This window comes from Microcaecilia unicolor, unplaced genomic scaffold (assembly GCF_901765095.1).
Source record: "Microcaecilia unicolor unplaced genomic scaffold, aMicUni1.1, whole genome shotgun sequence".
Lineage (NCBI taxonomy): Eukaryota > Metazoa > Chordata > Amphibia > Gymnophiona > Siphonopidae > Microcaecilia > Microcaecilia unicolor.
In genome coordinates, this window is record NW_021963695.1 from 1577 (window position 1) to 25790 (window position 24214).

Genomic DNA, 24214 nt, shown 5'->3' on the forward strand with positions numbered 1-24214 from the left:
TTTGAATGTGTTTTGAAGAGTATTGTGGAGAATTGTTGGTTTTAAATGTATTGGTGTATGGATTGGTTAATAACTATGGGTTAAGGGAATGGATTTTATTTTAGGAAAATTGTATTGATTTAATAAAGAAATTATTTTAAAATGTTAAACAGTTACTAGTGAATAATTTGTAATATAATGTGTAACTAATTATAGAGTTGAGACCTAGATTGTAATTGTGATTCCCATTAAGGAGCGAGACACCAGCAAATAGTCTATCCTGGACTGTGTGTTATGCGCCCTAGACATATGTGTGTAGTCTCTGTCTTGTGGGTGTATTCTCCAGATGTCCAAGAGGTCCAGAAGGGAGCAAAAATGTAGAAGCCCCTTCGACATCCAGTGAGATGGTGTATGTGTAGCATTTGATTTGTCTACCTGCGGATCCCATACCATGTTAAAGTCTCCTCCCAAAATTAATTGGGAAGAGTCCTCTGTTATCAAATGTCCTATCAGTTTTTATAGAAATTTGTGTCCTATTGATTTGTGCATATATGCTGCCCAACATATTTGTTTCCTAGCCAACATCACCTTGCAAAAAATGTACCTCCCATCTGGGTCTTTATTACATTGCTGATCTTATCCGCCACCCCCTTCCTTATTAAAATGACCACTCCACCTTCTCCCTTTTGCTGGTGATCCATGCTTTCTCCTACCCACCATTTTAAGCTTATCTTGTTCCAACTCGTTCAAATGCGTCTCTTGCAAAAGAGCACCATCCGCCCTGATCTTCTGCAAATATTTCAGTATCTTAGAGCGCTTCACGGGTGACCCTATGCCTCCCACATTCCATGTTACTATTTTTACCATATTTCATGTACTGTGTTGGCATCTGATCTCCCACAAAAATTCTTTATCTTCTCGGAGCAGCCACCCCAGCCTATGACTCCTCCCTTTTATCATGTGGTCCACTCGTAGCCTTTCATACTCCATAGCACCAATTTCTACTTTCCTAGAAGATTCTATTTGGCCCTCCCTCAGCCCATACCCTCACCCAATGCTGCCCCTTCCTCATCATCCCTCCCCGGCCTTCTGCCCCTCCCCCAATTCCCCCAATCCTCCCTTGGTATCCTGTCCCTCCTGTATGGGACTAGTCACGTTACGCCCCTCCCGACATTCCCATGAAATTGACAAGTGTAACAAACATCCTCACCCTCACAATAGTTGCGCCTGCTACTTAAGCCCTCCCCTCCAAATTCCCTCCCCGCATGTTCAATTATTCCTCTTATTATAATCATATAATCTACATAACGTGATAACTGTTCTTAGTGTAGCAATGGTCACTACAACGGGGCAGGTGCCAGGCATCCCTTTTAATAGGCACCTCTTCCCTAGGCTCACTGATCTCATCTCATGGCTTCCAGTAACATCTTTACGCTGATGACAACCCAGCTCTATCTCTCCACACCAGACATCACCGCAGAGACCCAGCCAAGGTATCGGCCTGTCTATCCGACATTGCTGCCTGGATGTCCAACCGCCACCTGAAGCTGAACATGTCCAAGACTGAGCTCCTCGTCTTTCCACCTAAGCCCACTTCTCCTCTTCCCCCACTCTCTATCTCAGTTGATGGTACCCTCATCCTCCCCGTCTCATCTGCCCGCAACCTCGGGGTCATCTTCGACTCCTCCCTCTCCTTCTCTGCGCATATCCAGCAGACTGCTAAAACCTGTCGCTTCTTCCTTTTCAACATCAACAAAATTCGCCCTTTCCTCTCTGAGCACACCACCCAAACTCTCGTCCACGCTTTCATTACCTCTCGTCTCGACTACTGCAACTTGCTCCTCACTGGCCTCCCACTCAGCCATCTATCCCCCCTTCAATCCATTCAGAACTCTGCTGCACGTCTCACATTCCGCCAGAACCGATATACTCATATCACCTCTCTCCTCAAGTCGCTTCACTGGCTTCCGATCAGATACCGCATCCAATTCAAGCTTCTCCTCCTTACTTACAAATGCACTACTCTGCTGCTCCACCCTACCTCTCTACCCTCATTTCCCCCTACGTTCCTGCCCGTAATCTCCGCTCACATGACAAATCCCTCCTCTCAGTACCCATCTCCACCATTGCCAATTCCAGGCTCCGCTCATTTCCCTTCCCTCACCCTATGCCTGGAACAGTCTTCCTGAATCCCTACGCCAAGCCCCCTCCCTACCCATCTTCAAATCCTTGCTTAAAGCTCACCTCTTCAATGCTGCATTCGGAACCTAACCTTTCGAACATATAGGTTGCCCCAATCTGTCTGACCTATCTGATTAACTGTACATTTGTCTTTTTAGATTGTAAGCTCTTCGAGCAGGGACTGTCCTTCCATGTTAAATTGTACAGCGCTGTGTAACCCTAGTAGCGCTTTAGAAATGTTAAGTAGTAGTAGTAATATAATTAACGGATTCAAAATAACAAACAACTAGTTGGCTTCAACTTAAATATGCTTATGCCTTGTTCTTTGACCAATATGCGTATCATTACCAACTCTTCTCTCCACTCTTTCCATGATGAGTGGAAGAGTCCTCTATCTGAAAGGCTGTGTCACAGTAGTCACCAGTTCCAACGTGCCGACCAGCCCATCAGTAGTCCCTCAGATGCAATCTCCGCAAGGTATTTTAGTGCCATTCCGATTGGTCAAATATGCCATCCGTAGACGGTCTCTGCAACAACTGTAATCCAGAGTCTTAAGAGTTGATGAGATATTTAAATTTCCCACATGAGGCAATCCCGCCACTAAATAAAATATATTATATACCTAATACAATTAAAAAAGTAGAAGGAGAAAAATCAGTGGATTTAAATAATATTACAGCCATTCTGGAACAATCCCTAGAAGAACCAACTGAAAGAGCAACTCTGATTGTTTCTTTTGTCTTCCAGCAAGATTTGAACTCAGTAATGAGACTTTATTTTAAAACCACAAATCGTATATTTGGAGGACATAAAATCTGGATTTATCCAGATGTAACAAAGACTACTCAACAAAAAAGAAAATTGTTTCTCTCGATGAGGTCTAAAACAATAGAAATAGGAGGCTCCTTCCTTCTTGCATATCCATGTAAATGTGTTGTAAGGTTAAATCAAACAAAATATGTGTTCTTTAATCCTGATCAGCTCAAATCTTTCTTAGACTTAAAACAACAATAGAGATTTTGAAGGTGTAAAACGAGAATGTATGCGGCATCAATTTCTTATTTACAGATTAATATAATGTATACTTCACAGATTCCTACCCCCCCCCCTTCTCAAATTGAGGTCTAATGAAGCTGAATGATATGTTACTACTGAGGAAAGTAAATTTCTGTTTATTCAATTTGTTTCTAAAGCTGTATTTCACTTAACAGTTTTTGTATGTCTGTTTAAGTTGCAAAAATTTAATAAACAAATAATTAAAAAAAAAAAAAAAAAAGAGTTGATGAGATAGATTACTCCTCGTCCGTCTAAGCTTGCTGTGGTTTAGTGACCTTCTACTGCAGTGATTGACGCTTGCCTATTCCTTGTCCATAGATCATTTCGCAAGTTCCCAATCTTTCCTAGCCAATCAAGAAACATGCCAGCAGGAGCGCTCTCAAAGGTCTTCAACTCTCGCTCTACCTGACTGAAACTTTTATTACACTCAGTGCAGTGAAAGGGTTTCATTTTCTCTGGTGTATTTAGAGGTTGCCCTTCTGACTGAAGCTTTTATTACACAGAGCAGTTAAAGGGTTTCATTCTGTGTGAACTCTCTGGTGGTTTGTGAGGGTTGACTTCTCACTGAATCTTTTATTACACTCAAAACAGTTAAAGGGTTTCATTCCTGTGTGGACACTCTGGTGTCGTATGAGGGTTGACTTCTGACTGAAGCATTTATTACACTTAGTGCAGTGAAAGGGTTTCATTTTCTCTGGTGTATTTACAGGTTGCCCTTCTGACTGAAGCTTTCATTACACTCAGAACAGTTAAAGGGTTTCATTCTGTGTGGACTCTCTGGTGGTTTGTGAGGGTTGACTTCTCACTGAATCTTTTATTACACTCAGAACAGTTAAAGGGTTTCATTCCTGTGTGGACACTCTGGTGTCGTATGAGGTTTGACTTCTGACTGAAGCATTTATTACACTTAGTGCAGTGAAAGGGTTTCATTCCTGTGTGGATTCTCTGGTGGAATATGAGGCTTGACTTGTGACTGAAGCTTTTATTACACTCAGTGCAGTGGAAGGGTTTCATTCCTGTGTGGATTCTCTGGTGTATTGTGAGGTATGCCTTCTGACTGAAGTTTTTATTACACGCAGTGCAGTGAAATGGTTTCAATCCTGTGTGGATTCTCTGGTGTATATTGAGGTTTCCCTTCACAGTGAAACTTTTACCACAGTCAGCACATATGAATGGCTTCACACCCAAGTGGATTCTCTGGTGCATTGTTAAATTTGACTTCCGCTTGAAGCTTTTATTACACTCAGTACAACTGAAAGGCTTAATTCCTGTGTGAATTCTCTGGTGTGTTTTGAGGTTTTCCTTCCGACTGAAGCTTTTATTACACTCAGTGCAGTGAAAGGGTTTCAGTCCTGTGTGGATTCTCTGGTGTTTTGTGAGGTGTGACTTCACATTGAATCTTTTACTACACTCAGAACAGTTAAAGGGTTTCACTCCTGTGTGGACACGCTGGTGTCGTATGAGGCTTGACTTCTGCCTGAAGCTTTTATTACACTCAGTGCAGTGAAAGGGTTTCAGTCCTGTGTGGATTCTCTGGTGTTTTGTGAGGTGTGACTTCACATTGAATCTTTTATTACACTCAGAACAGTTAAAGGGTTTCACTCCTGTGTGGACACGCTGGTGTCGTATGAGGCTTAACTTCTGCCTGAAGCTTTTATTACACTCAGTGCAGTGAAAGGGTTTCAGTCCTGTGTGGCTTCTCTGGTGTCTTGTGAGTTGTACCTTCTGACAGAAGCTCTTATTACACTCAGTGCAGTGAAAGGGTTTCATTCCTGTGTGGACACTCTGGTGTCGTATGAAGGTTGACTTGTGACTGAAGCATTTATTACACTCCGTGCAGTGAAAGGGTTTCATTCCTGTGTGGATTCTCTGGTGGAATATGAGGCTTGACTTGTGACTGAAGCTTTTATTACACTCAGTGCAGTGAAAGGGTTTCAGTCCTGTGTGGATTCTCTGGTGTGTTTTGAGGTTTTCATTCTGACGGAAGCTTTTATTACACTCAGTGCAGTGAAAGGGTTTCATTCCTGTGTGGACTCTCTGGTGTTTTGTGAGGGTTGACTTCTGACTGAAGCTTTTATTACACTCAGTGCAGTGAAAGGGTTTCATTCCTGTGTGGGTTCTCTGGTGTATTATGAGGGCTGCCTTCCACTTGAATGTTTTATTACACTCAGTGCAGTGAAACGGTTTCAGTCCTGTGTGGATTCTCTGGTGTGTTTTGAGGTTTTCCTTCCGACTGAAGCTTTTATTACACTCAGTGCAGTGAAAGGGTTTCATTCCTGTGTGGATTCTCTGGTGGAATATGAGGCTTGACTTGTGACTGAAGCTTTTATTACACTCAGTGCAGTGAAAGGGTTTCAGTCCTGTGTGGATTCTCTGGTGTGTTTTGAGGTTTTCCTTCTGACTGAAGCTTTTATTACACTCCGTGCAGTGAAAGGGTTTCATTCCTGTGTGGATTCTCTGGTGGAATATGAGGCTTGACTTGTAACTGAAGCTTTTATTACACTCAGTGCAGTGAAAGGGTTTCAGTCCTGTGTGGATTCTCTGGTGTATTTTGAGGTTTTCCTTCCGACTGAAGCTTTTATTACACTCCGTGCAGTGAAAGGGTTTCATTCCTGTGTGGATTCTCTGGTGGAATATGAGGCTTGACTTGTGACTGAAGCTTTTATTACACTCAGTACAGTTAAATGGTTTCACTCCTGTGTGGCTTCTGTGGTGTTTTCTGAGGTATGCCTTCTGACTGAAGCTTTTATTACACTCAGTACAGTTAAATGGTTTCACTCCTGTGTTGATTCTCTTGTGCATTGTGAGGTTTGTTTTCCAACAAGTGCTTGAACCACTATCAGCACAAGTATACAATCTCTTGTTTTTCTGGTCTTTCAAGAAGTTTGCCTTCCTGCAAAAGACTTTTTCAGGTGTACTAGAAGTGATCGATTTCTCACCATTTTGCACTTTATTATAATCTGTGAAAGCATCTTCATGACTGAAACTTTTCATACATTCAGTACTGGAAACTAGTGTCTCTCCTATGTAGAATTTTGCATTTCTGATTAAGTTTTCTTCTTGATTGAAGCTTTTGTCACAACCAGGATATGAAGCTAGTCTCTCATTAGTGTTCTTTTTCTGGTATTTTGTAATATTTTCTCTATTGGGAAAGCTTTTCCCATATTCTGTACTTGTATACACTCTAGTTTTATGAATAATTTCATGTTGCACTTGCTCTTTCTTCCTACTAAAACCTTTTCCACACTCAGAAGATGTAGAATATGTTTCTTTTATGCACGTTTTCTGTTGTCCTTGTGGTTCTCTCTTTTGACAGACGTTTTTCCCATAGTTCGTACATGTAGATGGTGTCTCTTCATTATCGGATCTAGGATGCGATTTCAGAATGAAATGATCGCTGAGGAATATCTCACATACATCACATAAACATCTTTGATCTCTCATCTGTATGATATTACTGGTACTGTGTTCACACGGAGCTGAGCCTTCTGGTGAATGTTTTTGTTTATTTACATTTTTTCCCTTTTTTCCCCAGTCAGAACAGGAAGGAGTCTCCTCTTTCTCTCTTTCTGATAACATCTTTTCCCTTTCAGGTTTCTCACTGAGCTTCCAGTCATGTGTCTTTGTATTACTGCTTCTGGGATCATCTTTTTCTATAAATAAATAAATATATAAGAGCATTGCAGATTATTGTAGGAGAACAGTTTAGTAATACAAAAACCCTTCCTAAATCTGCCCCTCCCCAACCCCACAATCAAGTTGATATATCTTTTTAGTAATATCTTTATTAGAATCACACAATGATAAGAACAATAATATCTGTAAGAAGAGATATAACATTATAGCGTGGTAATTTTTCAAGTTTCATCCCCCCACACACATTCACTGCAAGGGATCAGACCGCACATGTTGTTTCTTCACAGCAGTTTGATCCGCAAATGATAGAGCAAAACCTTACCACCCTCCACCCCTTCCTAAAGTCCATACTTCAAGTTATAGGTTCTGCAAGTAGCTAAGAGCATGATGTGGCAACAATCCCACCCTGAGGACCAAATTTGTTGAAAAGACTTCCAGGCTCCAGGAGGCCACTGACTAGTGTCCAGTCTTCATTAGATCGACAAGTTCATTCCTCCAAGCAGCCTGTCTCCAACACATCAAAATATTCTTTCTGGATTAAAAAATAAGCCTTATGCAGCAGACAATTAGGGCCCGATCACAGACCCAAGGAAACAAAATTTCAAGAACTGAATGTCCACCCAGAGAGGCAGGCGTCTACCCAGTATTACTGAAAGATGCATCTGCACCCGCATCCAGAAATGTTTTATTAAGGATCAGGCCCAGAGCAGAAGCACTAATGTAGCCGGCTCAGCTGTAGAACTTGAGCATTCTGCTGTTGCCACTATTTGAGCCAGAAAGGCCCGATCGAGGGAAATGTAACGTGTAGGACGCTTCAGGTGTTTCATGAGCAAACGCAGCTGATCACTCATAACTACTGAAGGCCCCGACTGGTTCTAAGATCAACAAGGCCGCCTCCACCCTTCCTACCCACAGAAGGATCCATTGCAATATTAAAGCCCCTCAGAACTAAAAGAGGGAAATGTAGTTCTCCGAGGACAAGCAGGCTGCTTGTTCTCACATGTGGGTCGACGTCCACGGCGGCCCCAGGAACGGCAATTTTTCCAAAGCAAAAATCCAGAAAGTTTTGCCAGAGCCTACTGGCGCCCGGGGCACGTGAACGTCTTTCCGCCTGTCGCGCGAGAGTCCCCACTCAGTTCCATTTTTTCTGCAGTGAAGAGAGGCAGCGTTTTTGAAATCTCTCCTCTCAGCCCTTCACAGTTTTGGAGATTTACTCCATTTTTCTCTTTTAGTTACTTTTTATACGGTTTCTTTATTTAAAAAAAAAAGTCCTTTTTAGTTTTTTCTGCCCTTCTTAAGTTTCCTTTCGCTTCCGCCGCGGCCCTCTTAGACCGTGCGTACGCGTGTTCTCCTTTTTGTGATCTTCTTTAAGGCACAATCGTAAACTTTGATCTCACTGCCACTATTTTTCCGTCCATGACATTGAGGACTCCCAGCGGCTTCAAAAAGTGTACTTGGTGCAACCGGTCGATGCGTGGTGTCTTCAGTGCCTTGGACCCGACCATCGCCCAGACGCATGTAAGTTGTGTGTTAGTCTGAAAGGGCGGACACAGGCGTGGAGATAAGCTCTTCGAGACCTACTTTTTGGAGCTTCGACCAGTTCCTCCGCGTCGACAGCGACATCAGTACCGAGGTCGTCGTCGTCGATATTGGCACCGGGGATGGCGTCGACTTTAGGAGCACAGGTAATGGCTGTCCAGAGACCACCAAATGCTGGTAGCAGTGAGGCGTCGAGTGGGTCTCCACCTGTCTCGAAGACTCCTGCTGTGCAGGCCCTCTCGGACCGACCGCTCTCGGACCCGACCCCGAGGAGGCGTGTGGATTCCACATTCTCCTCGTCGATACTGAGGCATATCGATAACGTGCATTGAGCGAAGGCGAAGAAGCATTGTCATCGGTCTCCTTCCAAGCACGGTACCGGGAGCTCTGGGGCGCCGAAGGATTCGGTACCCGTGAAGCGCTGACGTCGGGAGGAACACTCACCCTAAATACAAGAGGTGTCGGTGCGTCGGTCTTCGGGCAGTCCAGTACCGCCTCCTCAACCTCCACAGATTCTGACACTGATTCCTGCACCGACCCTGCAGCCTTGCTCGACAGCGACTCTAGACGAGCGCATCCGAGCCATTCTTCCAGGTCTTCTGGAAGGGTTGCTGCGTCAGTCTGCTCCGGTACCAGGGGTACTTGTGCCCTCTGTACCGTTGATGGAAGCGGCAGCTGGTTCTATGCCTGTGGAGAGATCTCTGACACCGGTGCCGCCTGCGGCATCGGCTGTCACCCAGGTCGACTCCCCGTCGACATCGTTGGAGGGAGCTTCATCGCCACCGGCATAGGAGTCGACTTCTTGACACCGCCATCGAGGACATGGTTCCTCGGCGTCGACATGGGCCCGGTTTCGGACTGCAGTTGTGGTCTTCCCTCTGATCCTACTCCTTCACCAGAAAGAAAGCTTTCTCCCCCGGAGTCTTTCTTTCTCTTCATTTGTCCAGGGAATGTCTGTGGCTATTACCTTCCCTGTGGTATCTGAGGATGAGCCCAGGACTGAGATGCTCGAGGTCCTTGACTATCCTTCGCCACCTAAGGAGTCATCCACGGTTCCTTTGCATAATGTGCTCAAGGAGACTCTTATGCGGAACTGGATGAAACCACTAAGTAATCCCACTATTCCCAAGAAAGCTGAGTCCCAATATCGGATTCACGGAGAACCTGAGCTGATGAAGTCGCAGTTACCTCATGACTCTATGGTTGTGGATTCCGCTCTCAAGAGAGCCAGGAGTTCTAGAGACTTTGCCTCAGCGCCCCCCGGGAAGCGAATCTAGAACCCTGGACTCTGACTCTGACCCCTGAACCCTAACCCCTGGTAAGCCTTTCCTCAGCTGAGAGGTGCCCAGCTCTACCACCGGCTGCCTTTTAGGTGCTGTGGAGGACTTGCAGCTCATCTGCATATCCTTACAGCCTTCTCCGGGGTGACACCCAGGTCCACTCCGATCCACTCAGGGCCTCCGCTCTAGGTGCCCAGCGCTCCCACCAGGTGCTGTGGAGGACTTGCAGCCCTTCTGCATTTCCTCACAGCTGTATCCGGAGTGACTCCAGTTCCACCCCAATCCTCCCAGGGCCCTCGCTCCAAGTGCACAGAGTTTCCAGGTGCTTTTTGGCTAGGATCAGGCGACCCTCAGGGGGAGGAATGCTGGCTTCGGCCTAACCCCTGGTAAGCCTTTCCTCAGCTGAGAGGTGCCCAGCTCTACCACCGGCTGCCTTTCAGGTGCTGTGGAGGACTTGCAGCTCATCTCCATATCCTTACAGCCTTCTCCGGGGAGACACCCAGGTCCACTCCGATCCACTCAGGGCCTCCGCTCTAGGTGCGGCACGCGGGGCATTTTTCTCTTTACATCTAATCTTCTTCCCAGTTGCTAAAGTACCTCAGTCATTTATGGCCCCTATTCACATTCTCTTCCTAGCCCTGTCCCTTCCTAATCTTTTCCCTCACCCCCTACCTCTCTCCGCCACAGGAACTCACTGCCCATCCATCGACTTCATCACCTCACCTTCCCTCCTACCCTCTTCCTCCCTCTTGGCTTTTAATCTCCACCTCTTTCTTCCGTCCATTTTGCCTTCCCCATTCCACCTAAATACCTCTCGCCTTCGACGCCTTCGTGGCCACACCTCTCCTACTCTCCTCCACTCTCTTTTACTCCTTCTCTTACTCTCAGCCGGTGACATCAATCCCAATCCTGGCCCCCCTCACCAACTATTATCCCAACTCTGCAGATCTCACCGCAACCTCTCTAACCTCATCTCTATTTCTCTACTCCGCTCCTCTTCGCTGCCATTCTCTTGCGCCCTATGGAATGCCCGCTCTATCTGTAACAAACTCGCCTATATCCAGGACCTCTTTATCTCGCGTCACCATAACAGAAACCTGGCTCTGCCCTGATGACTCTGCTTCAGTCGCAGCCCTGTGCCATGACGGTTATCTATTTTCACATACTCCTCGCCCTACTGGCCGTGGGCGCGGTGTTGGACTACTTCTCTCTCCCTCCTCCAGATTTCAACCCCTTCTTCCACCTCAATCTCACTGTTTTTCCTCCTTTGAAGTCCACTCTATCCGCCTTTTCTCTCCTCTGCCTCTTCAAATAGCGGTCATTTATCGTCCCCCTGATAAGTCCCTTTCATCCTTTCTCAGTGACTTTGACGCCTGGCTTGCCTTCTTCCATGATCCTTCCTCCCCCTCTCTCATCCTTGGTGACTTTAATATTCCTGCTAATGATCCTTCTGACTCTTATATTTCCAAGTTACTCGCTTTAACGTCCTCCTTTAATATCCAACTATGCTCCACCTCCCCCACTCATCAAAATGGTCACTGTCTTGATCTCATCTTCTCCTCCAACTGTTCACCCTCTAGTTTCTTTGCCTCTGATCTTCCCTCCTCTGATCACCATCTTATAACTTTCACACTTAAATCTCCTCCCTCCCAGTCCCGTCCTATCTTATCTAATTTATCTAGGAATCTTCACGATATTGACCCTTCATCTCTATCCTCCCATGTTTCAAACCTCCTCTCTACTGTGGCACCATCCACGTCTGTCAATGAGGCTGTTTTTTCTTACAACAATAATCTATCCTCTGCCTTAGACACTCTTGCACCTTTGATGACCCGCCCTGTAAGGCGTACAAAACCCCAATCCTTGGCTGACTTCTAATATCCGCTACCTACGTTCCTGTACCCACTCCGCCGAACGCCTCTGGCGGAAATCTCAGGCCCTTGCTGATTTCTTACACTTTAAGTTCATGCTGACCTCCTTCCAATCTGCTCTTTTACGTGCCAAACAGGATTATTATATCCAACTGACCAACTCTCTTGGCTCTAATCCTCGACTTCTCTTCACCACATTGAACTCTCTCCTCAAGGTGCCCCCTCCCCCAACTCCCCCTTCATTATCTCCTCAGACCCTTGCTGAATTCTTTCACAACAAGGTTCAAAAGATAAACCTTGCTTTCTTTACCTCACCACCTCTCCCTCCACTAGTCCGTTCCCCTCGCTCTCCTTCCCCTCATTCCCTTTCCTCCTTTCCTGAAGTTACTATTGAGGAAACTACACTTCTCCTTTCTTCCTCAAAATGTACCACCTGTTCCTCTGATCCCATTCCCACCCACCTTCTTAATACCATCTCTCCTGCTCTTATTCCTTTTATCTGTCACATTCTCAACCTCTCACTTTCCACTCCGACTGTCCCTGCTGCCTTTAAACATGCTGTGGTCACACCTCTCCTTAAGAAGCCTTCACTCGACCCTACTTGTCCCTCTAATTACCGACCCATCTCCCTCCTTCCTTTTCTCTCCAAATTACTTGAGCGTGCTGTTCACCGCCCTTGCCTTGATTTTCTCTCCTCACATGCTATTCTTGACCCACTACAATCTGGTTTTCGCCCTCTTCACTCAACCGAAACTGCGCTTACTAAAGTCTCCAATGACCTATTACTGGCTAAATCCAGAGGTCAATATTCCATCCTCATTCTTCTTGATCTTTCCTCTGCTTTTGACACTGTCGATCACAGCATACTTCTCGATACCCTGTCCTCACTTGGTTTCCAGGGCTCTGTCCTTTCCTGGTTCTCTTCCTACCTCTCCCTCTGCACCTTTAGTGTTCACTCTGGTGGAGCCTCTTCTACTTCTATCCCTCTGCCTGTCGGCGTACCTCAGGGTTCTGTTCTTGGTCCCCTCCTCTTTACTATCTACACTTCTTCCCTTGGTTCATTAATCTCATCCCATGGCTTTTCCTACCATCTCTATGCTGATGACTCCCAAATCTACCTTTCTACCCCTGATATCTCACCTTGCATCCAAACCAAAGTTTCAGCGTGCTTGTCTGACATTGCTGTCTGGATGTCTCAACGCCACCTGAAATTAAATATGACCAAAACCAAGCTTCTCATTTTCCCCCCCAAACCCACCTCCCCGCTCCCCCCGTTTTCTATTTCTGTTGATGGCTCTCTCATTCTCCCTGTCTCCTCAGCTCGAAACCTTGGGGTCATCTTTGACTCTTCTCTCTCCTTCTCTGCTCATATCCAGCAGATTGCCAAGACCTGTCGTTTCTTTCTTTACAACATCCGTAAAATCCGCCCCTTTCTTTCCGAGCACTCTACCAAAACCCTCATCCACACCCTTGTCACCTCTTGTTTAGACTACTGCAATCTGCTTCTTGCTGGCCTCCCACTTAGTCACATCTCCCCTCTCCAGTCAGTTCAAAACTCTGCTGCCCATCTCATCTTCCGCCAGGGTCGCTTTACTCATACTACCCCTCTCCTCAAGACCCTTCACTGGCTCCCTATCCGTTTTCGCATCCTGTTCAAACTTCTTCTACTAACCTATAAATGTACTCACTCTGCTGCTCCCCAGTATCTCTCCACACTCGTCCTTCCCTACACCCCTTCCCGTGCACTCTGCTCCATGGATAAATCCTTCTTATCTGTTCCCTTCTCCACTACTGCCAACACCAGACTTCGCGCCTTCTGTCTCGCTGCACCCTACGCCTGGAATAAACTTCCTGAGCCCCTACGTCTTGCCCCATCCTTGGCCACCTTTAAATCTAGACTGAAAGCCCACCTCTTTAACATTGCTTTTGACTCGTAACCACTTGTAAGCACTCGCCTCCACCTACCCTCCTCTCTTCCTTCCCGTTCACATTAATTGATTTGATTTGCTTACTTTATTTATTTTTTGTCTATTAGATTGTAAGCTCTTTGAGCAGGGACTGTCTTTCTTCTATGTTTGTGCAGCGCTGCGTACGCCTTGTAGCGCTATAGAAATGCTAAATAGTAGTAGTAGTAGTAGATAAAGGCGTATCAGGCCTCTATGCTCGTGGCCAAAATTCAATCTTACCAGCTCTACACGAGCATTAACGTGGGGAACACGGTGAAGCAATTGGCGGACTTAGTTGATAAGCTCCCTCTGGAGCAGGCCAAGCTTTTTCAGGAGGTGGTCAGGCAGCAGAAGGCGTATAGTAAATTCCTGTCCAGGGGTGCTTACGATTCTTTTGATGTTGCATCCAGAACCGCTGCCCAAGGTATAGTGATGCGCAGACTCTCGTGGCTGCGTGCCTCTGACCTGGACAATCGAGTCCCGCAGCAGATTGTGGATGTCCCTTGCCGGGGGGGGGGGGATAATATTTTTGGTGAGAAAGTCGAGCAAGTGGTTGATCAGATCACTCAGCCGGAAACCGATATGGACAATCTTTCCCGCTGGGCGCCTTCTGCTTCTACCTCATCAGGTAGACGATTTTTCCGGGGACGGAAGAATGCACCATATGCTTATAACAAACGTAGGTACAATCCTCCTTCTCAACAGCCTTCTCAGGCTCATCCCCAGCACGCTCATTCTCATCAACAGCGTGCGCCAAGGCAGGCCCCCGTGGCTCCCCAGCAAAAGCAAGGGACGGGCTTTTGACTGGCTCCAGCTGAGCATAGCCACTATAAACGTGTCCGTGCCAGACGGTTAAAATTTTTTCATCAAAGATAGACTCTCATAACCTCTGATGAGTGGGATCTTCAAATAGTCCAGTTAGTATACTCCCTCAATTTGAAATCCAGACCTCCAAATTGCCCACAGGGAGCTCAATCCTTCAGCTTCCAGCACAGGCAGGTACTTGCAGAGGAACTCTCCGCCCTTCTCAGCGCCAATGCGGTTGATCCCGTTCCACCAGGCCAAGAAGGGCTGGGATTCTATTCCAGGTACTTTCTTGTGCAAAAGAAAACAGGGGGGATGTGTCCCATCCTAGACCTAAGGGCCCTGAACAAATTCCTAGTCCCACAAAAATTCAGGATTGTTTCCCTGGGCATCCTGCTTCCCATGATTCAGGAAAACGATTGGCTATGCTCTCTGGACTTAAAGGATGCTTATACACAGATCCCGATATTCCAGCTCACAGGAAGTATCTTCGATTCCATCTGGGAGCGCAGCACTTCCAGTATTGTGTGCTGCCCTTTGGTCTGGCGTCTGCACCCAGGGTCTTTACAAAATGCCTGGCAGTAGTTGCAGCGTCGCTACGCAGACTGGGAGTGCATGTGTTCCCTTATCTCGACGATTGGCTGGTGAAGAACACCTCAGAGGCAGGAGCTCTACAGTCCATGCAGATGACTACTCAACTGCTGGAGCTACTCGGGTTTGTTATAAATTACCCCAAGTCCCATCTTTTCCCTGTTCAGAAACTGGAATTCATAGGCGCTCTGCTGGACTCTCAGATGGCTCGTGCCTATCTTCCAGAAGCAAGAGCAGACAATCTTCTGTCTCTAGTTTCCATGGCCAGGGCGTCTCAGCAGATCACAGCTCGGCAGATGTCGAGACTTCTAGACCATATGGCCTCCACAGTCCATGTGACACCCATGGCCCATTCTTCACATGAGATCAGCTCAATGGACCCTAGCTTCTCAGTGGTATCAAGCTGCAGGGGATCTAGAGGATGCAATCCAGCTGTCCACCAGTTTTCACAATTCCCTTCACTGGTGGACAATTCGATCCAATTTGACCTTGGGACGTCCTTTTCAAATTCCTCAGCCACAAAAAGTGCTGACACGGATGCATCCCTCCTGGGGTGGGGAACTCATGTCGATGGGCTTCACACTCAAGGAGTTTGGTCCCACCAGGAAAAAGGTCTTCAGAGCATTCAGCGGTCTGGAATGCTCTAAAGGCTTTCAGAGATCATGTGGAATCGCACGATGATGTCTCACGCTCTAGTCTCCTGGCGCGGACCCAGGGCTCTGTGAGCTCTGTCCAATTCAATCCTCTCTGCTGCCGCCTCGGTCCCCATCAGGGTTGCACATATGATTTGTACTATTTGTGGGATGTCTTCCGTCTCTCCACCCTCTGGGACTCCGCGAAATCGGAGGTTGTTCCTCCTGCCCCGATTTTCTAAGTCGTCCAATTTATAGGCCAAATCTTTCATTTTTTGATCCAGTTCCTGTATTTGTGCTTCGTGAGCAGTTAGAGTGTCCGCATGCTCATCCAGCCAAAGTTCTGCTTCTTCCACTCGTCCCCCCAGCTCGCAGAGATCCGTGCTAAGCACCTCCATTTTGTCTAATATTTCTTCTTTCGATTTTTGGATGTCCTCTTGGATTCCCGACAGAATCTGTCTGAGTTCACCCGAGACACCCTTTTTTGCGGGGGGCCTCCGCGATTCCGCCAGCGATAAGGCCGAGTCGGAGTTGGAGGGCGAGGCCTGCGCCATTGCCTCGTGGCACTTCGGGGTCTTATTCGGCCCGCCGCCCCCCGACTTCTCTGCGTCTTTATTTCGCGCTGAGTGCACTTTGCTCATACCGTCTGACAATCGTTGCCAACCAGGAATATTTTGGAGCAGCGAAAACAACTGATGGTAGCCGATGATAGCTTTTTATAGCAGCGAGGAGCGGGAGCTAAGAAGTTAGGCTGCCATTGCCAGCGGTAACGTCACTTCCTCCCCCCGAGCATAGTAGTTTCTGTACTATGATTAAGACGAAAGCTGGTTTGATGAGAACGTAAGATATGATTTTTCAGAGATCAGAAGTTTGCTGGTAAACTATAGACAAGGTAAGTTTGGCCAAGAATGGAAGATTTGCTATCGGACAATAGTTTGCTGGATCATCAAAAGAATGGGCGGGATCTTTAATCTTAGGATGTACATATGCCGATTTTCAGTTGGAAGGAACCACCCCCGTGGACAAACTGAGAGTGACCATAGAATGGATGTATGGAAGAAATGTGGGTAGGAACCACTTGATGAGATGAGAAGGGAGAGAATAGTTGGGCGCTGTAGTGGATTTCATCAACTAAATGAGTCAACTAAGCTCAGGAAATGAAGGAAGAGTAAAGGTTGCCATTACTCCCCTAGAGACTGAAGAAACTAGAGCATCACCAGCTTGTAGCGTAGTAAGGGGCAACGAAGATAAAAGTGGTGCCATAGGATGGGGTGAGGTAAACGGGATATGAAGCTTCAGAATCTTATTTTCAAAAATATCGGCTAGGGACCGGGCATCAGGAACTGTCCAAAGAAGTTTTTGAGGTGTACAAAATGTGGAAGCAACCAGAGGATTAGATAAAGCTTAGAGTATGTAGGACCTCTGGAAATTTGAGTACAATAGTAGTCCTTTTTCCAAGAGAGCGGAGCTGTTGTTTCATTTGTTGCAGTTCTGCCATGTACCATGGAACAGTATGTTTGCAATTAAGTGAGGGATCGTAAGAGGTAAGCGGAGCAAGAGTGTCAAAGTCCCTCTTAATCTCAGAGTTCCAAGAACATGCCTGATAAGTCGGGTAGATCGACAAAAGAAGAGAAGGTGAATGCACATCCACCTAATAAATAATCATAAGAAAGTTTACTAATTTCTCTATGGAAAATAGTTTTCCTGGGAGGACCGACTAAGCTCTCTAGAAGAGCATTGAAAGAAGACGAGAGAGTGATCTGTCCAGGATAGGGAGAGGAGGGAGACCTCACTTACCAAGGGAGTAGAAAGTACTGAGGAAAGGACCAGGTTCAAGATGTGGTCATCACGATGAGTTGGTTGACTCACATCTTGGGCCAGGTTCAGATCAGAGAAGAGCCATAGAAGATGTAAAGCAAACGACAAAGTAGAGTCATCACAATGAATATTAAAGCCACCCGACCATTAACTGAGAGTGCGAGTTACAGTAGTCAGTAAGTAGAGAACTGCAGAAGCTGAAAAGAAGTTGTTGAAGGAGGGTGGTAGAGCAGGAGGAAGTTGAAAGGCTTCTTGGGGCCTGAGAGAGTGGAGAAAAAGCAGAGAAGCTAAACTTGGGCGAATAAATAACTTTAAGGCCCCCCCCCCCCCCACCTTACGACGGCCAGGCCTGTTGATAGGATGGTAAAGATAGCCAGAAGGGATTGCATGATTAACATATGATGCATCAGCTTCTGAAAGCCAGGTTTCTGTAAGACAGAGCAGGTCCAGGGAACAGGAAATAATGAGATCATGTATTAAAAATTATTCCTCAGGGAATGTGTGTTAAGAAGGCCGATCCGCTTCATCCATGAAGAGGTGCCAGGGGATGGAGACAAACGAGCTACTGAGGAAAGTGGGTATAGACACTGATACAAGCAGCGAGTGGAGGGAGGTTGAAAAAAAGCATGATCTGTGGCCCCAACGGCAGGAATAGTGTGCGAGAAGGACATGGTGAAATAAAGAAATAGGAAGAATGCAGGGACACAAGAGTGCCAGTGAGTCTGGGGAGGCAACAAGCACCAGTGAGGCTTTGCTGACGTCACTCCCGGTGCAGGGCAGGAACAGCAGCTTGGAAACCGCCACTAACGCGGCTTGTTTTTTTTTTTGTCTGGGGAGGTGAAAAACAGAGAACAGCAGTGTCAGGTTCTCAGGTTCAGAGCCCGCGGGGCTGGGCTCTGGAGCAAACGTGAGCCCTTGGGCTGCTGACGAGGAGCGACAGCAGCAGGCAAAACCCACCAACCAACACTGGGTAAGCACACCGGCAGGGACTGCAGGCACTGCCCAGCGAACCAGAACACATGGACTGGAATCCCCCGGACTGGAGGACACAGGACTGGAACACTGGACTGCAATCCCCCGGACTGGAACACACCCCGGACCGGAACACACTGGACTGGAGCACACCAGACTGGAACACACACCGGACCGGAACACACTGGACTGGAGCACACTGGACTGGTCCACACAGCTTCACCTGCACTTAGCTACTAAGCCCCCCAGGAGTTGAGCTCATGGGTTCGAGTAGCCGGCAGGACTTACTGGACGACACAGGGACCAGGACTACAACAAGCTGTAACTGGAGTGCACCTACATAACTCCTAAAGTGACCAAAAGTGTTCCTAAGCCCAGCACCAACAGAAAAGCTCCTAAGCCCTCCACTAACAGCAGTGCCCCTAACAGAAACTAACAGGGGTGCCCCTACGCCCTACACTAACAGAAGTGCAGGGAAGCCACAAGGGAAAAGGAAGGGAAGACAAAAGCCAGACCTAACACTGGTGCTTCCTAAGCACCAAGCTGCAGCAGCTAAACATGGGTTCTCACCCCGGTACTTCCTAAGCACCCGGCTCCAGCAGCTAAACACAGGTCACGAGGAAAAGCGGGGTGTAATGGTGAGCACAAGGAAACAAGCAGGAAAGCCAAATACCCAAATAACAAAAGGTGCTTCCTAAACACTATAACAAGGGTGCTCCCAGCACCAAACTCCAGCACTGCACTAACAGCAGTGCTACACCCCGTAGCAAAAGGGAAAAACAGGGAAGTCAAACACACAAGTCACAAGTGCACACTGACTGCCCTACACTAACCTGGACCTAAAGCAAGTAGCCAGAAGCAAACGTTGCGAAGGCCCTGAAGGAAAGAACCCACTTCCTTATCAAGGCCCTCCCAGATGATGTCACTCTCCCTAGAGCCAGGCAGAACACATTCAAACCCCGAGAGGCCCAACCCACATCAATCCAGCACCGAGAAGCTCTTGAAGCCAGTACACCCAGGGAGAGGTAGAGCAACTCAGACCACACCCACAGCTGCAGTGAAATGAGACAATTAACCCCATGCTGCTGAAAGCTGTTACGTACTGTTACATTCACATCTTTGAGGGGTGGAAGGGGGAGGTCATTCCTTTATTTCTCCAGTGGTCATCTAGTCATTTAGAGCAGTTTTCTGTAACTTAGTCATTATTAAAATAGGTCAAGACCAAAATGTCCAACTTATAGCCCTGGACATTTTTGTTTTGTTCTATTATGGCAGAAAAAAACATTTGAGTGTTAGAAATGCCAAGATCCCGCATTTGGACACACTGCAGACAAACAGCAACACATCTAAAAAAAAAAAAATAGCTTTTGAAAATAGCAATTCGGGTTCCTCTTTTCCACATGCATCACCTTGCACTTGCTCACATTAAACGTCATCTGCCATTTAGCCGCCCAGTCTCCCAGTCTCGTAAGGTCCTCTTGTAATTTTTCACAATCCTGTCGCGATTTAACGACTTTGAATAACTTTGTGTCATCAGCAAATTTAATTACCTCGCTAGTTACTCCCATCTCTAAATCATTTATAAATATATTAAAAAGCAGCGGTCCTAGCACGGACCCCTGAGGAACCCCACTAACTACCCTTCTCCATTGTGAATACTGCCCATTTAACCCCACTCTCTGTTTCCTATCCTTCAACCAGTTTTTAATCCACAATAGGACATTTCCTCCTATCCCATGACCCTCCAATTTCCTCTGTAGCCTTTCATGAGGTACCTTGTCAAACGCCTTTTGGAAATCCAGATACACAATATCAACCGGTTCCCCTTTGTCCACATGTTTGTTTACTCCGTCAAAGAAATAGTCATAACAATTTTTATCACACACAAACACTACCATTCTCCCTCATTCACACATATAATATTTCAAAAAATTATACAAATATAATAAGACTGATACTAAATAAGGAGTAGAGCATCAGAACAGAGTTTCACAACTGCTGATTAATCACGCTCAACAAATGAGTCCTTTCCACGTAGCAAAATCTCGTCCAAGTTGTATAATGGATTCCACTCACTTAGGGCTTCAATACGAGTGTTCTATATTGAAGTTGGATATCCTTTGAATCATCAGTATTAAATGGACGACTATCTTCAACCCACACATGTTAAGGGCTCAACAACTCCTAATGAGTGATACAGTCAACTGCTAGCTGATAATCTTCCACATGAGGTTATAACACAATAAGTAGTCGATACACCACAGAACCACCTGGACCCGACATGATCATGTTTCACTATAAACTAGCGTCCTTATTTAGTATCAGTCTTATTATATTTTGACAATTTTTTTGAAATATTGTATGTGTGAATGAGGGAGAATGGTAGTGTTTGTGTATGACTATGAGTTAACAAGATAGAATAATAAAATTAGATTTCTATAAATAAAATCAAAAGATTGAATGTGAAACTTAATTCATATTGAGGGGCATAATCGAACGCGAACGCCCATCTCCATGGGCGTCCATCTCCGAGAACGGGTACGTGAAGGGGCGGGACAGACCGTATTTTCGAAAAAGATGGGCATCCAACTTTTTTTTCAATAATACGGTTTGTGCCGGGCAAATGCCTAGGATTTTTGCAGATTTGAGCTGGGCGGTATCGTTTTTCAGCGATAATGGAAACCGAAGGCGCCCAGCTCAAAAACGAACAAATCCAAGGCATTTGGTCGTGGGAGGGGCCAGGATTCGTACTGCACTGGTCCCCCTCACATGCCAGGACACCAACCGGGCACCCTAGGGGGCTCTTGTAACAATTAAAAAAAAAAAGGAAAATACCTCCCAAGTCCATAGCTCCCTTCCCTTGGGTGCTGAGCCCCCCAAATCCCCCCCAAAACCCACTGCCCACAACTCTACACCATTACTATAGCCCTTGTGGGTGAAGGGGGGCACCTACATGTGGGTACAGTGGGTTTTGGGGGCGCTTTGGAGCGCTCCCATTTACCAGCACAAGTGTAACAGGTGGGGGGGGGGGGGGGGGATGGGCCTGGGTCCACCTGCCTGAAGTCCACTGCACCCACTAACAACTGCTCCAGGGACCTGCATACTGCTGTGATGGAGCTGGGTATGGCATTTGAGGCTGGCATACAGGCTGGAAAAAAAAGTTTTTAAAGTTGTTTTTTTTTTTTGGTCGGAGGGAGTTAGTGACCACTGGGGGAGTCAGGGGTGGTCATCCCTGATTCCCTCCGGTGGTCATCTGGTCATTTAGGGCACTTTTTGGGGACTTGTTCGTGAAAAAATAGGGTCCAAAAAAAGTGACCTAAATTCGCACTAAAAACGCCTTTCTTTTTTCCATTATCGGCCAAGCGCGCCCATCTCTCGGCCGATAAACATGCCCCAGTTCCGCCTTCACCACGCCTCCGACATGCCCCCGTCAACTTTGTCCATTTCCGCGACAGATTGCAGTTGGAGACGCCCAAAATCGGCTTTCGATTATACCGATTTGGGCGTCCAGAGGAGAAAGACGCCCATCTCCCGATTTGGGTCGAAATATTATTATTATTATCATTTGTATAGCGCTACCAGACGCATGCAGCGCTGAACACCTGACACAGAGAGACAGTCCCTGCTCAATACAGCTTACAATCTAAAGTAATACAGACAAGACAATAAGGGCAAGGGAAGTACTGGGTGAGAAGGAACAAGGGGGAGGCAAATGAGTAGTGGCTAGGAGCCAAAAGCAGCAGTGAAAAGGTGGGTTTTCAGCATAGATTTGAAAACAGGTAGAGATGGAGCTAGACATACAGGCTCAGGAAGTTTATTCCAGGCATAAGGTGCCGTGAGAGAAAAGGAACGAAGCCTGGAGTTAGCAGTGGAGGAGAAGGGGGACGACAAGAGAGATTTGTCCAGCGAGCAGAGATCACGGGGAGGAATGTAGGGAGAGACGAGAGTGGAGAGGTAATGGGGGGCTGCAGAATGGATGCATTTAAAGGTCAGTAAGAGAAGTTTAAACTGTATACGGAAGCGGACAGGAAATATGGGCGTCTTTCTCTTTCGAAAATAAGCTGGATTGTGTTCTTTACATATGAGTTATTTTTACCTAGAAATAAGCAGTGGATTTTCCCAAATCTATCTTAACAATGGCTTGAGGACTTTTCTTTTAGGAAATAATCCAAACCCTTTTTAAACCCTGCTAAGCTAAATGCTTTTACCACACGGTCTGGTAACAAATTCCAAAGTTTAATTACACTTTCAGTGAAGAAATACTTTCTCCAGTTTATTATAAATTTATTACTTTGGGCTCCTTTTACTAAGCTGTGAGAATGGATTTCGCATTTTTTTAATGATCAGCTCTCAATAAATAAGACACCCATAGGAATATAATGGGCATCTTAGCATTCTATATACTATATTTTTATAGATTATTTACACTATTGAAGCTTATCCTGTGAATATCTTTGTGGCTGAATCAGAAAAGTTGCTACCTGTATATGAGAACATCATATGGTATCTGTTTACTGTTTATTTTTTATAACTGATTTGGATGCTTTTACAATATAATTTATATTTTATGTACTACTAATTTTAATCCTTTAGTTATATGTATAGACCCCTGAAGAAGGCACTTTGCTGAAACATGGGCCATGTTGGGTCCTTCCGTAAGCTTCCCTTCCTTCAGCCTAAGGTTTCGCCTCTCAGTTCCATCCACAGTTCCGTTTGTGTTGCTGATTCCCACTTGCATGCTTGCACTGTATATGGAATGGGTCATCTCATCATCACTCATTATCAGTTACATCGGCTTCCTGTAGTGAGACTCACCCACTGCCAGTCACTCCTTAATATGCCAGAGAAGAAATTTTAAGAATAATGGGAATCCCTTACCTAGAGACATCAGGATCTCATAATTCTCCTTCATCACCTCCCTGTAAAGCTCCTTCTGCCCTTCATCTAAATATTCCCACTCCTCCTGGGAGAAAGAGACAGCGATGTCCTCAAACGTCACCCGCATCTGAAACACAAACCAGAAACACACTCATGGACACAAACAGGTGCTCAGAATGCATTAGATTTCAGCTCCTGACATTTACCTCTCTCGTGCCTTTGTTTTTGGGGTTGTCACTGTTCACATTTTTTCTCTGTTTTGTGTAGAATTCCCTCAATATAAACACCCGTCTCTTCTATGCTCCAGGACTGAGTGCACCTAAGCTGTCTCCCAGACCAGGCTTGATTCCCCCCCCCCCCCCCCCCACCACCATTCTCAGTCTCCAACTGGTATGAACTTCTTTCTAATAAGGATGACCCCCCCCCCCCCCATTCCGTCAGTTTTCTCTTCCCTCCCAGCTTTATTTCTCTTTTTCCTCATTCCAGCAACCCCACCTCCTCTGCCAGATCTCCATTCCTCTCAGCGCACACACATCCCATACCTCTGACAATCTGACCCCCCCCCCCCAGTATAGACAACCATAGTTCTCTCTCTCATATCTACCCCACTGCATTCATTAGTTCTCTTTTTTAAATCTCTCTTGCCCCAGCACATATTTCCACAGCTCTCTCAGAATATGTCCCTCCCCCCATCTCACCACAGTTCTCTCAACCTCCCCAGCACGCACAGCACCATAGCTGTCCCCCCCCCCCCCACACACACACACACAGTGTCCCCATAGCTCTTTGTGAATCCCACCAATACATCTCCCCAGCTCTCTGTCTCCTTCCCTTGGCACATACATCCACCCACACCCACCTCCTTCCCCCTATGGAATCCTCAAAATTCTGCCATGGTACTGCACTCACATGATTCACCGTGGCACCACCAGCTTTCCCTCCTTCAAACTTCAGTGTTTACTCTCCTCATGTAGCACCCCCTGCTCAGCCTCAACTCTCTCCTCACTCCCCAAACTCTCCCTCTACCCTCA

At 46.4% G+C, this 24214-nt stretch overlaps 1 protein-coding gene across 1 annotated transcript; it reads right to left on the bottom strand.

The window, feature by feature from the left end:
- Positions 1-3453: 3453 nt before the first annotated feature.
- LOC115459580 (zinc finger protein 271-like) lies at positions 3454-23217 on the bottom strand. Its single transcript, XM_030189390.1, is given in 4 exon segments — positions 3454-3978; positions 3981-4770; positions 4939-6869; positions 23184-23217. Coding segments are annotated over 4 exon segments (2814 nt in total). The 3' UTR covers positions 3454-3919.
- Positions 23218-24214: the final 997 nt, after the last annotated feature.